This window comes from Balaenoptera borealis (assembly GCF_965194805.1).
Source record: "Balaenoptera borealis genome assembly, chromosome: 17".
In the NCBI taxonomy this organism is placed as follows: Eukaryota; Metazoa; Chordata; class Mammalia; order Artiodactyla; family Balaenopteridae; genus Balaenoptera; species Balaenoptera borealis.
Window position 1 is genome coordinate 24,663,527 of NC_138876.1, and position 19,713 is coordinate 24,683,239.

The window sequence follows — 19,713 nt, forward strand, 5'->3', positions numbered from 1 at the left end:
CTAATATTCATTCAAATGATGTCTTCTTCTCATACTGTAGACTTTTATTAAAAAGTATTTCTTCCACTTCACGTCCAAGTAAACCCTCCTGTTCTGCAAGGGAAAATCACTAAATGCTCCCTTCCTTACTATGATTTTTTTTTTTTTTTACTCTGCTGTCCATTTTCATTTGCAGCCTGTATTTTTTTAAATGTTTTATAGAAGTACAATACACATAAGAGACTAAATTACATTTTGAGTTTGATGAATTATGTTAAATGAACATATCCACGAAATTAGAACTATGTTCAGAAAAAGAACATTGCTTCCTTCCAATCACCAACCCATGTTCCTCCCCTCAAAGTAACTACTCTCCTAACATGTAATGTGAGATATTAGTTTCGCTTGTTTTTAAGTGGAAAGACGCAGTAGGTGATCTTTGCCTATGGCTTCTTTTGTTCAACTTCATGGTAGTGAAATCCCAGCCTATCGTGTCTAGTTATAGTTTATTCATTTTCATTGCTATATGGTTTTGCATTGTATATGTTAATTTATCTACTCCACTACTTTCTAAGTCGACCCTTCCTCTTCTTTTAATTGAAGTATAGCTTATTTACAATATTATATTAGTTTCAGGTGTACAATACAGTGATTCAATATTTTTATAGATTATACTTCATGTAAAGGTATTATAAAATATTTGCTATATTCCCTATGCTGTACAATATATCTTTGTGGCTTATTTACTCTGTATGTACTTGTTTGCACCTCTTAATCCCCTACCCCTATCTTGCCCCTCCCTTCTTCCCTCTCCCAATGGGTAACCACTAGCTTGTTCCCTGTATCTGTGTCTGTTTTGTTATATTTGTTCATTTGTTTTATTTTTTAGATTCCACATATAAGTGAAAATATACAGTATTCATCTTTCTCTGTCTACTTCACTATTGAGAGTCCCCATAAACTAGCAAAAAGAACATGGCCTTAATTTCTGGCTTTTCCATCTACTATCTGTGTGACTTTTAACAAGTAGTAATTTCTCTTTATAGGCCTTTGACTTCTCCATTTGCAAAATAGAATAAAAATAAAGTCATACACAGTTTTATAGGTTATGGGGGATAAGGAGATAATGTACGCTGAACACTTAAATCATAGTGGAAACTTAGTAATTAGTAGCATTTAACATTATTTCATTAGTGAAAATAATTCTGATTTGAAATACAAGCAGCCAAATAAAGCATTTTGTTGACATAAATATTTTAATTTTAAAGGCATGTTTAATTTTATGTTTCAAGGTAATATGATTGTCCTTGTTAGCTAAAATGAAATTAAGCCACATATGTAAATGTGGTAATACCACATTTAATTTGGTACATTACAGCAACAAGATGTATCGAATGGTTCAGGGAGTACAATGAGTTTAGATGTAAAACATTATTCAGAATTGATTTAAGACTATATAAACATAAATTTAGTTATAATGGAGATAGCATATCATATATGGAAATGCGGTTTTACCCAAGACAAATAATGTTAATATCGTGACCTAATTTTATGATCAACAAAGTAGTCCTTTGTTAACTGTAATGGAACATAAAGTATTTGTTTATTAATTTCATTTCTTATGCTTCCTTCTTCCTATATCTTTTGTGAAAAAAAATTGAGAAAAATCATTTTCTACCTATGGATAGCCACCTTCCCTAATTGTTTTGTATCAGACAGGATACAATTGGAAACACAAACAGAAGGAATTTAATATAGGGAGCTAGTTGTAAAAGACTTGAAGAGATGAAACCAGGCAATAGGAGAAATAATCCCGAAATTATTTATTATACAAAGGAACTATGGCTACAGAAAAACAAAATGCTGGGGGAGGTTGGGATATCCAGAATGCAGAACACACTGACTGTTGTGCCTTGAAGAATGCTGTTCCATGGAAGGGGGTGGCACTTAGTGGACACTGGAGTCAAGGAGGTGGGCCACCTAGCAGATGCTGACCCCCCAGAGGGGGAACCACATGACCACTACTAGGACCACCAAGGAAGGACTGCTTCCAGTATCAAAGCTGGGATCATCAAAGAAATGCAGCCATTTCCATAGTTGCTGCCAGGAAGAGAAAGAAGAGAAAGGGAGAAAGAAGGAATAATAACTTCTCTCCACTTCTCTATTTCTTCTCTCACCAATGGTTCCTAATATGCAGAACTCATCAGGAAGGCACCTGTCACAGAAGTCTGAACAGAGTAAGGAAGTATGGGGTTGGAAATGATGAACAACCAACAAATAACTGACTCATTCCAGTTATTTTTTGCCTTCCTTTGTTTGTTTTAGTTTTTTAATTTTCCCTTGTGGTGGTTAATTGCAGAGTAGTCAGAATGAATGGAGTATATTACATTAAACTGGAATAAACACTAGCTTGGAAAGCTAGGCTGGGTGCAAAGATGAACAACCTTCAATCAAAAACATAGGCTTTATCCAGTATGTGATTAAGAGTTATTAAAGGATTATAAGTAGCAAAGTAAGGTAGTACCAAGGTCAAATACTTATAAATTGTCGCTTTAGGAGGCCTGTGGAGAAAACTTTAAGATTATAGGTAGGTAAGACTAGAAGCAGAAGGATTTCCTACTAAGAGTCTATCAAAAGAGTTTAGATAAGAGAAGATGAGGGTCCAAATTTAAGCAGAGTTAATGGGAATGGAGATCAGTATCTGGAGTTGAAATCTATTTTATATACTTTGTGTTCTATTTTAATGTATAACACTCAATTAGAATTAGAATGGACTACATTTGTCTTTATTGTATTATCCTACATTTCTATGTTGTACACACTATAGCCATTCCAGAGTACAGGCATACCTCAGAGATATTGTGGGTTTCGTTCCAGACCATGGTAACAAAGTGAATACCGCAATAAAGTGAGTCACACAAATTGTTTTGTTTCCCAGTGCATATAAGAATTATGTTTACACTACACTGAGTAGTCTATTAGTTGTGCAATAGCCTTCTGTCTAAAACAATGTACATACTTTAATTAAAAAATATTTTGTTGCTAAAAAATGCTAACCATCCTCTGAGCCTTAGCAAGTAGAAGTAGTAACATCAAAGATCACTCATCACAATAAAAACATAATAATGATAAAATAGTTTGAAATATTGCAAGAATTACCAAGATGTGACACAGAGACACAAAGTGAGCAAATGCTGTTGGAGAAATGAGGCCAACAGATTTGCTTGACACAGATTTACCACAAACCTTCAATTTGTAAAAAATGCAATATCTAGAAAGTGCAATAAAGCAAAGCACAATACAATGAGGTGTGCCTGTAATGTAGTTTTTAAAATGTTGTTTTCCTCTCTATCTAGTTCAAAAAAATACTGAGAATATATGTGTGTTAACATTAATGATTCTAAAATTCGTCTTAAATTAAAAAAATAAATCTACTTTCCCCACCAAATTTTGAGAGCCTCCTATTTGTCATGCCATTATTCCAGGACCTATGCATTGCGGAGGAAACAATTTCTCCGCCTTGGTAGTGGTTATATTCTAGTGAGAACAGCCGGAAAATAAATAAGGAAACAGATTAGGCAGATAGTGATAAGTGCTTTGGAAGTCACTGGTGGATTTTGGACATCAATGGAGAAGATATATGAATCAATGTTTATTTTCAAAAGATCACTCTGGTAATGGAGTTGAAGGTATACTGGGGGAGAGAGATTTGCAAGGGGGCAGATGATGGTGACATGGATTGTGGCAGAAGCAGAGGAAGTAGTGAGGAACCATCATATTTGGATATACTGTGACATTAGAGGACAGAGATTCCATTGAATTATTAGATGCATGAAAATGTGTGACATAGATATCAAGAAAAGCTGTAGAGCTTTTTAGCCTGCACAACAAGAAGACTAGATTTACTGAAAAGAGACTGAGGAAGGGACAGATCTTTTGAATTGCGACCTAGGTTTTGGACATACATCTGAGACAATGATTAGATGTTAAAGTGGGAATGTAAAATAGTGATCATATATACAGGTTGTGGAGGTCAGGTAAGAGTCTGTCTAAAGATAAAAATGTTGCACCTATCAGAGGATATATTTTATAATATTCAGAGCAAAATTTTATAGTCGACATTGTGAAGCAGTATCTTTGTCCACATGCAAATGAAGTACCCACCTAGAGCGAAGGGGTGTCATGGCTGTAAAGATCATTGGAACATCACAAAGAGAGGGTGTTTCTAGAGAATTTTAAACAGAACTCCAACATGAAAGCTTGAACGGTTTTTTTGTTTGGCCATTATGAAAATTAGTGATAAATTCTGTTGTTGCTGTTGTTTTCATCTTTATTTTCCCTGCATTCCCTATTCTCTGCTCTTTTTCCTTTTCTTTCTTCTCATTTTGTTAATGCATTAGTTCATTTTATAAGTATTACCTCCAATGTAACTATCTCAATATTAAGTCTGACTATGATTAATAAAACTATCATATGTATGCCATCTTGATAGGCTATCTCAAAAGTTCCATTTCGGTCACAGTCACAAGAATATTCCAAATTCTACAGAAAGTCAGCAAATACTTTAATGTATCAATTAAGTCCATTCCTTTCTCTGTAACCTAGGACTAATGACAATTACTGATTATAGTTCTCTATATAATTGTCCAATTTAAATTTACAGGAAATATTGTCTTCATAGTATTTAGTATCTAAATATGTCCACCAGTACTTAATTATTATGCTTCTGTTTTTCTATTTTATATATATCTTTGTTGATGTAATGATGAAAAAAATATAATTATCTCTCAAATCACATCTCATTATTTGTAAGACTATGAAAATATTTTTAATATAAATTATTTTATACATGTATTTCATGTACTATTTTATGCACATGATTATTTAATATTATACTTGCCAGTGTCCTCTATTTCAGGAATCCAATACCTTATACATTCAGTTGCTTTTTTTTTCTCATTTTACTTCACTCCATGTAAAAAATAGAATATTATAGGAACTGTAGAAATAGTTTATCAGTGACATACAAATTCCAAAGTTATATGGATTTCCCCAAGAAATAGAAATAATATTTATGTTAAAATATAAAAACTATTTATTTTAAGGTACGCATTATGTATTCAATACTGAGGACATATTAACAGTTATGAAATATGATAAAGAAATGTTGATTCCTAAACCTAACTAGATATTTGCTTAAAAAAACAGTAATATGCTATTATTCTAACTTTGTCCATGATACATAAGTAGAAGAAGTTTGAGAAATGTAAATGTAAATAAGCAAGAACTGTTTTTCTTTTTCTGTTATTTTCACTGTGACCTAGTCATTGACATTTGTCTACTGGCATTTATTTTACTTTCTTTCTATTTTTCATATTAGTGTACCCACGTATTTCAAATAAAATTTACTCCCTTGACTCTGGCTCATATTTTATAGATTATTACATACGACTTTGGTTATAGACAATGACTCATATTCCTCTGTTATACATTACAGTATCTGATACATCAGTGGCTGTTAGAAGGAGAAAAAACATCTTGGATTCCCAGGAAAATCTTGGCAAATTTTTGCCTATTTTCAAAGTGTAATTGTTAACAAGGTGCTCTCAAAAATCCCCAAATTAGAAGAAAATGTTATAGATATGTGGCTATTTATTAGCCTTAAAAAAGAATTCAATATTTTTTATTTCTTCCATGTAGAACCCATGGTTGCCTTAGTTTATCTTCTCACATAGAAACTTCATTAACTTTTAAAGAAATGCAATTTTTAAATGCTGTCTTTAAATGTAGTGTTCATGTATTGTGAGAAAAAGTTTTCAAAATGCTTTGCCATTCACCAGTTATGTATGTGTGTGTGTGTGTGTGTGTGTGTGTGTGTGTGTGTGTAGAGAGAGAGAGAGTGAGTGAGAGAGAGATCATCTCAAAGTGTAGTTGTGCAAATTTATGAGAAAGTGGTGTTTGGCACAATGGGTATAATTAATGGTTATGTACATCTGGTAAGTGTAGTGGTTATATACTCAATTGCTTCTATCTGACAGCTGTGGAAACAAAATATTGAATAAAACACAGAACCAAAACTATTTTGAAAAACAGTCCCCAATTTTCTAAATTTTAGGATATCTAGGTTAAATTGTATAGGATCTTACCAGAACATCTTCAGTTAGTACCAACATAAAGCTTTATTTAAAACTCTCTCCAATTGCAGTTCTCTATGTATAATATAATACTACTCCTTAATACTTTTTTTTACATATCTAAATTCACAAAACTGGTGAGTGGCATAGAATCTCAAAACCTTTTTTATAGTCATTTTAGGTTAAAAAAAATTATAATTTGTCTTCATCATTGGAATACATAATAAAGAATATAGAATATGTATGTAATTTTCTATGTAGGAATATCAGTTGAATGTGCAGTCATTTGTCTTTTAAGAGCAAACACTTTAATGCCAGGAGAAAATAGACAAATTCCACATTTCTAATATACATACGTTTTAAATACATAGATAAATAATATGTCATATAAATGTCATGTTTTGCTAAATTTGAGAAATAACCAGTAACACCTTTCTGAGGAATAGGAAGAGCCATTAATTTTGAGGTAATTGTTATTGATGCGCATTGAATAAGTGGATCAAACAAACAACTGTCAGTATGGAAGAAGGCAAAGCATATATTTATAGAATCAAGTTTTTTTTTTTCTTACTGAACATAGAATACCTGTAAAGAAATATAGTAAAATTCATATGATAAGGTGTGTATAGTACTACCTGTTACATGTTTCTGAAATGTACCCAAAAAGGATGGCGGGGTTTGTGGGGGACAAATCACTTGAATCAATTTCAAAAATTGAAAGTTCCCAAAGATACATGTGTTCTGCTCAGTCTCTTCCTTCCTCCCTCTCTCCCTCCCACTCTTCCTCCCTCTGCCTAATTGAGAAACTTTATCAATGATTGGAGATATATTATACTCTCATTATTATGCTCTTATCTCTTTCTTGGTCATAGTTTTGCCTTCAATTTACCTTAAGCAAACAGTATGTAATGGGTCATTATTAATTTTATACCCAAAGAAATCAAAAGTCCTAGGAATGCTAAATCTAGGGGGGAAAAAAACCTGAGAAGCACATAATAGTATATATTTGGAGAATTACACTTGTTCAAACAATCCAAATTTATTATAAATATCAATAATTGGGTGCTACAAGAATATAATTTTGATTTGGTGTGTGAAAGAACTTTCTAATTCTCACATTTGTCATCAAGGGTGGATATCAGTAGTAACAAATACTTCTGTAGTGCTTGCCGGACATTTTTCCAAGTGATGTGCTTGTCTTAACTTATTTAGAACTGACAAGAACTTAAGGATTAGGTACTATTTTCATCTACATTTTGCCAGTTAGGAAACAGAAGGGGAAGGAAGCAACCTGCCCGATGTCACACAACAGCAAATGGCAACATTGAGATTTATTCCAGAGTCCAGCCTCAGAGTTATCATAACATATTTATGCTAATTACATGAACTCTGGGTAGGTTCATCATCAAAATAATTATGGTAAAAATAATATTCAGCATAGGCACTGTGCTAAATTTTTACAAGCATTATCCCACTTAATCCTCACAATACAACAATGGGATAACTCCTAGTATCAGCCTCACATTTTCCCTAGTTTATTGGGATAAAGTAACTTACCCAATATTAAGTTGCTGACAAGTAGCGGAATATGTTATTCAATTGTATACTCTAGAATCCAGGCTCACAGTCACTAACTTCAACTGCTTCTTAAAACCCCCAAACTTTGGAAATAATATGTTCATTAACAATTGCAGGTGTTTATGCAACATGGGGACACTGTAAAATATATTTAAATGTCTGACAGTGATCTCTGTACTTCAAGTTTTCTCAGTGATTCAACTAGACTGCCTTTGGAATTATGGTCATTTGTAGCTAGAAAGATAGATGACTGATTGAATCAAAAAAAGCAAATCAGGAAGAGAGGACATTATAGAAATTTTACAGTATTTGTAGCAGATAGAGAAGAAATTGAAAAAGTTGAATTTTGAAGAAAATTTCTGGTAATGTATTTCATAGGTCCTGGATAAAATGTTGATCCTGAAGATGAAATCCAAAGTCACTGGAAAGAATGCTGTGTTTTATGTAAATTTAGTGACTCTAAATATAGTGAGTTGAAGATATTCTCAAGCTATGTTTTTGAGGGAAGAAAACGTTTTCTCCACGGGATAGTGGTTTTATAGTATTTGTGCATCTCTCAGGGTTCAGACAAGAAGGAAAGAAACTGACATACTTAAAGTAGGAACACATTTAATAACAAGAATTCTGAATTTAAGGCTGCGGTATGAAGGTCAGAGAAAACCTTCACTAGCTTTCAAGAAATCAGAAATTTGCAGAAATCGCAGGAAAACACTAATTGCGAGCTCAATTTTTTGCAGCACCGAAACAATTGTTTTAAATAAGAATTCTGGTAAGCTGATGAAAAATCTTCACCTCTAACACCTGCTGAATCTAATGCACTTACCTACCAAGACATAATAATGGGTTATACTCAATTCACATTCTAAGTCTTATGGAATTGCCTTCATTGGCAAAATCTAATAGACAACTTCGCTGGCAAAGAGAGGTAATCTAGCAAGCGTAGTTCCAAGATTCACAGGCACTTCAATACAATGGAAAGAACAGAAAAGAGTAGAAATGAATGTTAGTTGCCTACTTTTCTATCTATATCTTTACAATGTTCATAGTCACATCCATATTTATCTTATCCCTACCCATACCCTATGTATATCATTATCTATATCCATTTCCATATCTAAATCTATACCTAGCACATGTTTCTAACATTGTGAATTTGCCATCCTCACACATGATGCCTTTTTGGGAATTTTATGTTTGATACAAGCTACAGCTCATTTACTCTCAACAAATTATATAATCATTCAAATATTGCTGCAGCCATCTTTTCCCTTAATATTACAATTACTGTCATCTTGACATAACCATGAATTATGCTGTTGTACTTCATGTACCCCAATAATCAATAGGGTATGCAGGATTTATTCTCACAGAACAGTCATTACTTTAAAGATCTATTTGTTCCTGTGGTTTTCCCATTCATTTTGAAATTAAATAGGTTAACAGTTTGTTTCAGCTGATAATTCCCTGTATATTACCTGGATCATTTTTAAGAACTGTATAACCAAAGTAAAATTGTAAGATAATTCAAATCCAAAAATCTTATTGTGAGTAATGAGAAACCACTGTGGAAATGCTGGTGTTATAGAATTTATCCTAGCCTTAGTATACCACTGAGTGCAGACAAAAGGGCAATGGATTTTGAGTCATAGCACTAATGAAACTAACATTTAATGGCTATTTCTTAGGTTCCAAAAAATAAGAATATATTAAAAAAAGAATGTGTAGAACTGAGTCACTTTGCTGTACAGCAGAGATTGGCACAGCATTGTAAATCAACTCTATTTCAATGAAAAAAAAAAATACACCAGACCATTCACATGAATTGTCTTACTCAACAATCACAAAATCCTGGGACTTTGGTAATGTTACCAGTTTTTAAATAAAGCTCCCTCTCTCTCTTTCTGCATTCCTCATGTGTGTTTTCCCTCTGTCTCATTATAAGCAGTAATATGCTAATAGCCATTTAATTTAAAACTGTGACTTTTATGTTAATTCTCTTAACTAGAGAAAGTTTGAAATATTGCAATCAGTTGATAGGCATATTAAAAATGTATATATTAAAAGAGCCCTTTGATTACATTGTTAAAGATAGTATAGATCTAGTCATTCTCCATGCTCAAGTCTCGTGGAAATAATAACATCTCACTGTTAAAAGCTAATAAACACGGGGGCTTCCCTGGTGGCGCAGTGGTTGAGAATCTGCCTGCCAATGCAGGGTACACGGGTTCGAGCCCTGGTTTGGGAAGATCCCACATGCCACAGAGCAACTAGGCCCATGACCCACAACTACTGAGCCTGCGCATCTGGAGCCTGTGCTCCGCAACAAGAGAGGCCACGACAGTGAGAGGCCTGCGCACCGTGATGAACAGTGGCCCTGCTCGCTGCAACTAGAGAAAGCCCTCGCACAGAAACAAAGACCCAACACACCCAAAAATAAATAAATACATAAATAAATTAAAAGCCATGCTTATAAAAATCTAAAAAAAAAAAAAAAATTGTGTGGTGATAAACTCGTTTAAAAAAAAAAGTTGATAAACACATTTAGATAATGATACAAGCATCATTTTTATCCACCAGTGTCGATGTTTTAAGGGTTCCTGTTACATTAAGCTTTAAAATGGCACATTTATTGCCATTAATTTAAGAAAATCTTAAACGAACAGCCTATTATTTAAAAAGCATATGCATTGACATTTTAAATGACTTTCAGGTAATTTAAATTCTATCATTTTTGCATTAATTACCAAATAAATATTTTAGTACTTTTCATATTAGTCATTGATATAAAGTTACAAGTTAATCATTTAATTCTCCCTGTAACTAGCTACTCATTACAGTTTGAAATATCATTAATGTTTCTGAATCTTTTTAAGAGGAAATGCTTCAAGAATGTTTTCCTCTATTAAAAGCAGGCATGAGAAGTGATAGGACCACTTGCTTTAAGTGTGTGAATTTTAACACATTCTACAGCTCCTGATGAATGTTTTGTCTAGTAAGTAACAAAATGCTAAAATATGATTAGGGGTGCATGTGGGATTAGGGGAAATGTAGAAGAGTGGTTATACATTAGAAACTATTAAATGTAAGATGAAAAAACAACCAACATGCTCTGCCATCCTGTCACATGAGAGAACTTACTGAAACAATGGCCATAAAGTAGTTCATGACAAAACATTCACCAAATACAAATGTGAAATAGAGGAAATGTTTTGAATTTTTCATGAAACTAAATGTATTAAAGGGAAATTATTGTTCTTTAATCTGAGTTTACATGCATTTTTAAGCATCAAATTTATGGTGAGAGAAAATATTGATTGTTGTGATGTCATAAAACAAAGTAGCTACATGGCAAAATTAATATATTTCAACACTTTATTGGCTACTCCTCAAATTTTAACTTTTATAAAAAATAATATCTGAAGGACATTAACATTGCATCATCTAGGACTTTCCCCTGACATTTCTGTTTGCTAATCTTATTTATTTTTCCTAGTCGGGAAATATCTTTGCTAACCACTGGTAACCTTTGCCATAAAGGTATCAACATGTACAGGCAGTGGTTCCCCATTAATTTCCAGGCCTTTAATTCAATGACTTCATAATTATGACACAGTTTTTTACCAGCCTCAACTACTTAAAGCTATAATGTGGGTAAAATCATGTTTTTCTCTATTCCACATATTTGTTAAGAAATTTATATGGGCATTGTGGAGAAAAAAGATGAATTAAATATGCATTCGGCCCTCATGGAAAAATCATTTCCCCTATGGGAAAATCACAAGGAGAGAGATAGACTGGAGTTGGAAGTTATGGGTTTATATCTTTGCTCCACTGCCTACCAGCTGTATGGATTTAAACAATTTACTAATCAATTCTGAGCTGTGATTTCTTCAATTGTAATTCAGTGAAAATAAAATTACACTCCGGTATTCTTTAAAAGGAACATAAAATGTCATTCACTATGCAAATTTATCATATGTCAATAAGAAGAGAATATAATTGATAAGGTAATAAAACAATATATAAAAAACTAAATTTCACAAATATCTGAATTCCATGAAAAATATTATGCTTATCCATAAAATATTATGCTTTTACAGTACATAGAAAATGTGTTAAATTCAGGTAAAATACATGTATATTTAACTACTGTAATTTATAACTCATGTTGAAGATAAAAATCATATTAGTTTTACCTGAAAAATAAATGTTTAAATTATATAGTTATATCCTAAAAGATATTTCAAATAGATATACATAAAATATATGGTCTCCCTTTAACTCTTGAGATTAATAACATGGTAAAAAATAACTCTGAACAAGAGTCTCTAAATAGACTATTTGGATTTTCTTAACAATTGGCATTTCTTTACATTCTCATGATTCTTGAAAACACTGCTCTAAGAATAAAATTTTTGGTTTGAAAAAGAAAGCATTATGATGGCTTTCACATTCTTCTATCATTCCACTTCATTAATTTAACCATGTTAAGAGAGCCTCTTACATGGAATGCATTGCATGAAGAACTGGTGATAAACTATTGAGTTCCAAGCACTGACTTCAGGAAGTTTAGTGCCCAAAGGAGAAAGAGAGAAGCTTAATAAATAATCACACATAAATATTAAATTATAAAATGAAGTCTTGTAAAGAAAAGTAACTAATGGGATTCATAACTTAAAGTTTATTTTCAAATCAATCAAGTAATGTATCACAGGAGGGAGTAAAACAAGTTACTGTAAATCCTCATAATGGTACAACTATCATGAAAATAAGTTTAAAAACATACATCTTCCCTCATTTACTGAAGTGAAAAAGAAAACTAAATCTTCCATTATACAGCATGCCACTACATACTGAGTATTTAAGGATAACTGGAAAAAAACTTGCTTTTGCTAAATAGGAAAAATTCTTCACATTGTCCTCTATCATTTCCTCTATCATGGAAAATTTAATGGTAAAAGGTTCTAAATATTTCCTAAAAAAATTGGATTATTTAATGTACCTGAACAAGTATAAAAATCTGAGATTGCATGTAAAATAATTTGTATGTTTGTATGTGCATTAGTAGTTCAAATATTTAATATTTTGATTTAATGAATGTGCCAAAGACAATGAGAGGAGGAACAGGGTGTTCGCTAGAAAATGGGACAAAACAGTATGTTGTAGTCTTAGACCTGGCTCTACTGTGAACTTGATCCAGTTGTTTAATATCTCCCAGTCCCTTATGCCTTCTAATCTGAGGATGAAATTGCATATTTTACCTATATAGAAAGGTTTTCAAAACATTATTTTCAAATAAATGTTGCACTGATAGGCTCTGAATCTACTTGTTTTGTATAATATCAACATGAGTCTCAGTGAATTACAGTGGTCACTAGGTTCCATGGAACCTCTATTTTCATTTGTAGAATAATATTTTAGACACTTTTTTTAAATGTATATTTCAAAGCCCCAAAGAGAGCTATGCATTGGTTTCCTATTGTTGATGCAACAAATTACTGCAAACTTAGTGGTTTGAACAACATAAATGTATTATCTTGCAGTCTGGAGAACTGAAGCCCAAAACGTATTTAAGTGGGCTGAACTCAAGGTGTCAGCAGGACTGCATCTCTTATGGAGGCTCTAGGAGAAAATCTGTTCCTTGACTTCTCCAGCTTATAGAGGCTGCTTGCCCTTCTTTGGCTTGTGTCCCTCTTCTAGCTTCACAGCCAGAAACTGCATCACTCAAACCTCTGCTTTCATTGTCACATCTCCTACTCTGATCCTCCTACCTTCCTTTGATAAGGACCCTTGTGAATACTTTGATCCATCCAGATAATCTAGGGTAATTTCCTATTCTTAAGATTTTAACTTAATCACATCTGTAAAGTTCCTTTTGTCATACAAGGTGACATATTTAAATATTCCAGTGATTAGAGCCCAGGCAATCTTGGAAGGCCATTTTTCATAGTATAATATCATACATAACATCATAACAGTCTGGTTATAAGGTAAATAGGTTCTCAGACTTTTTTTGTTGCAAAATCATTTGTCCTTTTTTTTCCCTGACAATGTTTCTTATTTTTCTGAAAAACTACTCTGAGCATTTAAAGTGGGGAATACTTTATTTTTACATCTTTATATCAAGAAATAATGTTGAAAAAATCTAGAAAATTATTCAACAACTAATTAGTTCCCCAATTACCCCGAAATTCTAGTACTAGGTATATTCTCAAGAGAAATATGTATAAATGCTTACAAAACATGTAACACATGTTCATGGCAGTAGTATTTACAAAAGACCCAACTGGAAAAAAAAATGTCCACCAACAATAGAATGGATAAATAAATTGAAGTATATTCATAAAATGGAATCCTATAGAGCAATGAAAGTTAAGTTCCATACTACTGCTATAATAATACAAAGGTAATGTTGAGTCAAAGAAGCCAGAGGCAGAATAATTTTATTATATGATTTTATTTATATAAAGTTTTAAGACATGGAAAACTAATTTGTTTCATTAGGAGTCAGGGACTGCACCTAGCCTCTGATATATACCCATTACTGTAGGCAGAATAATGATTCCAGAATAATGGTTCCCTCAGAACCTGCAAATATGTTCTATCACATGGCAAAAGGAACTTTACAAATGGAATTAAGATTACAGATGTTATAATAGGAAGATATTTGAATTATCCATTTGGGCACAGTCTAATTACATGAGCTTTTAAAAGCAGAGGCAGAAGAGGCAGAGAACTTCTTCCAGCCTGAGGTAGAAGAGGGAGCAGCAGAGAGATGAGGTAGAAGGGGAAACCATAGATATCTGAAGAATGAGAAGAACTTGGACTGCCATTGCTGACTCTGGAGATGGAGGAAGGGGGCCGCAAACCAAGGAATGCTGGCAATTTCTAAAAGCTGAGAATAACCCCAAGCTAACAGCCAGCAAGGAAAGGAGGACCTTAATCTTACAACTTCATGAAACTGAATTTTGGCAATAGCCTGCTGAATTTGGAAGTGAAGCAGATGTAACTTCAGAGTTTCCAGAAAGCAACGCAGCCTAGCTGACACCATGATTCCATTCTTGCGAGACTCTAAGCAGAGAATCAGTTGAGTTATGCTCTGCCTAGATCCACGTAACTGTGAGATAATAATGGGTGTTGTTTAAGTTTGTGATAACTTGGATTAAGTATAGGAAAATTATACGCTTGTTCTTTATAAGAAAACTAAGCACATAATAAAAATTTATAATATCTGACCATAAATTAAATTTGAATGAATTTCAAAGGATTAAATTCATAGAGAAAATGTTATCTGACTATAATGCAAATGAGATACACATTGGTAACAAAATATAACTAAAGTAACCCATATGTTTATAATTTAAGCAATGTATTTCTAACCATGGAACAAAGAGGAAATCACAAAGGAATTTAGAAAGAAGTTTGACTAGGTCCCTTGCGGGGTGTAGCTTATGCAGCAAAAAGAGGAAAATTTAAAGCTGTAAATGCTTATATACTCTAGAGAAAATTGCTATGTAAGTGTTTAAGAATGGACTTTTCTGTATTTTCTGTATGTGTATATATATATATATATATTTTTTTTTTTTTTTTTTGGGGGGGCCTCACCGTGCGGTATGTGGGAATCTTAGTTCTCGACCAGGGATCGAACCCGCGCCCCCTGAAGTGGAAGCGCGGTCTTAACCACTGGACTTCCAGGGAAGTCCCAAGAGTGGACTTTGATAAGGATGTTGATGAAGACATACTGAACAAAGTATATAGAACCCAAATGTTCATCAACAGTGAGTGAATAAATGAATTGTGGTATATTTATTGTAGTAGATTCCTATACAACAGTGGTTCTCAAAATGTGAAACATGTATCCTTGAAAGTTCTGAGACATTTTCAGGGGGTCCATGAAATCAAAATTATTTCCATAATACTACTGAGGAATTATTCACCTTTTTCTCTGTATTAGCATTTGCCCTCATGCACAAAAGTAATGCTGGGTATAAAACTGCTGGTGCATTAACACAAGTCAGTGACTTCAAACTGTACTAGTAATCATTAGTCATTGTATTCTTTACTGCCACACACTTGCAGTGCAAAAAAAAAAAAAAAAATCCAATTGTACTTAAGAATGTTCCTGTTAAAGCTATAACTAATTATTTCATTAAATGCCCACCCTGTAATACTCCTCTTTTTAATGACCTGTGTGACAAAATGGAAAAAAATGAAAAACAAACAAACAAAAACCTTATGCCTACTAAAATATGATGGTTGTCTGAAGGAAAAATAGCTTGAGTTGTCAGCTGAACTAGCCACTTTTTTCATGGAACAAACTTTTTATTTGAAAGAATGATTAACAGATAAACTATGGTTAGTCACACTTAGGCATTTGGTATCTATTTCCCCCCTGCCCCTCCGAAAAATATGAACCTGACTTGTTACTTCAAGGAAAACAACTGACAGGATTTGCTGTCAGTGATGAAGTCTGAGTTTTCAAGTAAAAAATTAGAATTTTGGAAAACTTCAATCCACCACTGTAAGCTTTAGAGCTTCCCCAAGTTTAAATATTTTTCTGGTGCGATCAATAGAAATAAAAATATATGTGATTTTTACATATTTTATAATGAAGTGTATCAATATTTGGAAGATCTCTCTAACTCAGTGAACCAATATATTTCAAATGACCAATGCATGCATAATGTTAAAAAATGCATGAGTAAATATAACCTATTGCAAGGACAAGGTGAACCAAAGGACTTTAATGTTACAGAGTGCAAAAATATTAGCTGATATGGTTTGAATTCAACATTGTAACTAGTCAAGTTTTTATGTAGTATCAAAGAAGAATAACCACTTTTACAAGCAAAAGCTATTAGAATACTCTTCCCTTTTACAACTAAATGTCTAAGTGAGACCAGGGTTCTTCATACCCATCAAACGAAATAACATATTGCAATATATTTAATAAAGAAGCAGATATGATAATCTAGCTACTTTCTACTAATGGGACAGGCATTAAAGAGATTTGCAAAAATAAAGCACAGTGTATTCTTCTCGTTGTTTGTTTTGGAAAAGATAGTTATTTAATACTAAAATATTATTTATGTCAACACATAATGGATTTATTCTGGATATTTTTAAATGATATTACTAATGTACATTTTAAAATGTTTCTCAGTTTAAACTTAAATAGGGTAAATATTGATAGATCTAGCCTGCAATATCTTTTTGGGGTTCTTAATAAATTTTTAGAGTAAGTAGGCCTGAGACAAATGAGAACTACTGCTATTCAGAAATAAAAATATTTGATAATTTCAGTACAGACTAATTCTACCTATATAATGTTGGGCAAAAATAGCAAGTATATTAAAAAATAATATAATTCCATTGCATAAAATTCTCAATCCTAACTCTCATATTAAGAATAAAAAATGAGAAAGTTACATAAAGGGCAATTCATAGAAAATTTTTAAAATTATTCATCTTCATTAGTTTTATAAAAATTATATCCAATGAATGTGCTTTTTCTTATTTTTAATTTTTCTTTTCTGCTTTATTAAGTGTCAACTGTAAATTATATTTTATATAATCGAGCTTATTATATGTAATAAATTATTAGCAAAGTAAGTAGTGAATTATGGGCAAAAATATCAGACAACTATTTGTTATGTAAACTTATGCATTATTAACCAAAAATAATTTGCAACTATTAATTTTAATAGAACTTCCTGGAATCTGATAAAACAGAATCACTTCTCACATGTAGAAATTTTACTTTAGAGATTTCATATTTAGATCACATCTCTTCCTTTAATATTAAATTTCATGAAATATTTCCCACTCATATATATTTTAAACTGTCAGGAAAATTCAACAGAAATGTCTTCTAAGTGTTATTAAAATCAACAGCTAAAATATGCACAGACCCATAATCTCATAACTTAGTTCCCAAAGTTTGAATTGATCAATATTTTCATGTAGATGATATATGGGATAGGCATGATAAACAGTAATAGCACGCACACATAAATAAACATATTTATATATACTTATAGCAATTGCTTTCGATGAGTGACACGTCTAATCAACATGTAATAAATTAATTCACACCACACACATTCACAAAGCTTAGGGATTTGATAAAATGACTTTTAATACTCTTTCAACTCTATTAGGTAAAATGTCTATAGCTAATAGTTAATTCTGTTTATGTTTCAGGTTAACAGGATTCCATCTGCCACCACCAGTGACAAGTACCAAATCTGTGTTCTCACTACGTTTGACCAGTGATTTTGCAGTTAGTGCTCATGGATTTAAAGTATACTATGAAGGTAAGTGACGGTAATATAAAAGGACCACTGCCCAGTTCAATGTAGTAAAACCAAAATTCTCCAGGGTAAAAATAGAAGAAAAATCACCAGGACAGAAGTTATAGTTCATCCTGCTATATCAAATCTTATACCAAGATTCACCTTCTCAATAATCATCAATATATAATAAAAAGCTAGACTTAGTAGGCTTTAATGTTTCATTGCAGTGTGCCTAGACAGAGGAAAACCTTGCCCATAAATCTTCTTAGGAGATGAGACCATGGCATCTCTATAGGTTTAAACCTTAATAAAAGGGAACAGAATCTGAGAGTAAAAGGAAACTAGGCCTGATTTGAGATTCAGGCATCACAGACTCCACCCTATTCTCCTCTGTTCTTTGCCCCTCTGCCATAAAATAAACTGGTCATTTGTGTTCTCTGCAAGTTCGAATAAAGAGAAAATTCTATTAAGAGACAAGAGTTGACATTTTTCATTTTAAACCAGTATTTCCAGTCCCACAGATCCATAATCCCTTAACCACAAAGAGGAAAATAAAGAAGCACTTGAAACTGATGTTTTTTATCTGGAAGTTTGCTACAAGCTCACTTAGTATCAAAACCTGAACTGATTGGAGGTCATTTGTAATCTTTATTTATCCCACATAGTGTGGGGACTCATGTTTCACTATACAATTATTGTTTGATAACTGGGTATCACCACAGGCTCTGCTGATGGTGTTAAAAATGTACAGAATCTGTATTGTTTTCCCTTTTTACAGTGTAAAAAAAATCTGAAGGTAAAAATAACCTGTTCTCAAGGCTGCATATTGAGGTCATGTAGTTGTAATTTCTTCTCTATGTGACTTGACAATAAAATCTCACCTAGTTTAGGGAAGGATCCCTTCCTTACCCGTAGGAATAGCATAACAGAATTCAACTCGCCTCCCCAGGACCATATTACCGGAATGCACCACACCAGATCTAACATCATGATAAGAGATATACAAATACAGTAGCAGGGGTGGTTACTTTCTAAAGCACATAATAATTCAAAATATAATATGTTTAAAGAGTACACTAGAAAACAATCATATATAAAATAGAATTGCTTTAGTATACAGGTTAACAGTTTGCATGTGGGGAAAGTTTTAAACTGAAAGTTTCATCTAGTGCTTTCTCCCTAGGAAAAAAATACCTGCTAGCAAACTGTTGAGTAAAAATATTTTCTCTTTTTTTAATATTCTTAATAATGCCATATCACAGCAGTTTTGAACACTATTTTCTACCTAATACATTTCTGAACTGTCTTTCTCTAGCAGGGGAGGATGCATTCCAAGACTTATTTTCCTCCATTGTGATAGTAATAATCATTATTTTTGAAGGTACTTTCACAATAGTTGAATATTTTTATCTTGGCAACTTAATTCATAGTTTAAAACACTACAAACACAAAGGGTTTAATTTTAAGTGTAATTTTGGCAATATTGAAGGAGTTAGTAATACAATAGTTTTCTATTAAAGGCTCCATAATAGAGAATTTGTACTCTGTTCATCAAAGTATAAACATATTTTAGGTTAGTTTATTCTTTCAGCAAATACTAAGTATACTGAAATTGTAGGAACTTGGAAGATGTATTATAATATTGCCATACTTTCTGGTTTGACTGTCAAGTTTCATGAAATACTGTCAAAAATATTTTCATAGCTCTCCATTGTTTCTACATATAC

General features: G+C 32.5%; 1 protein-coding gene across 2 annotated transcripts in view; it reads left to right on the plus strand.

The window, feature by feature from the left end:
* Window positions 1-19,713, plus strand: part of CSMD3 (CUB and Sushi multiple domains 3) — a 1,186,187-nt gene that overhangs the window by 164,159 nt on the left and 1,002,315 nt on the right. For both annotated transcript variants that reach the window (XM_082364543.1, XM_082364544.1), the window contains exon 3: window positions 17,895-18,007. In XM_082364543.1, coding sequence (XP_082220669.1) covers window positions 17,895-18,007 — 113 coding nt within the window. The remainder of the gene's footprint in view (window positions 1-17,894; window positions 18,008-19,713) is intronic.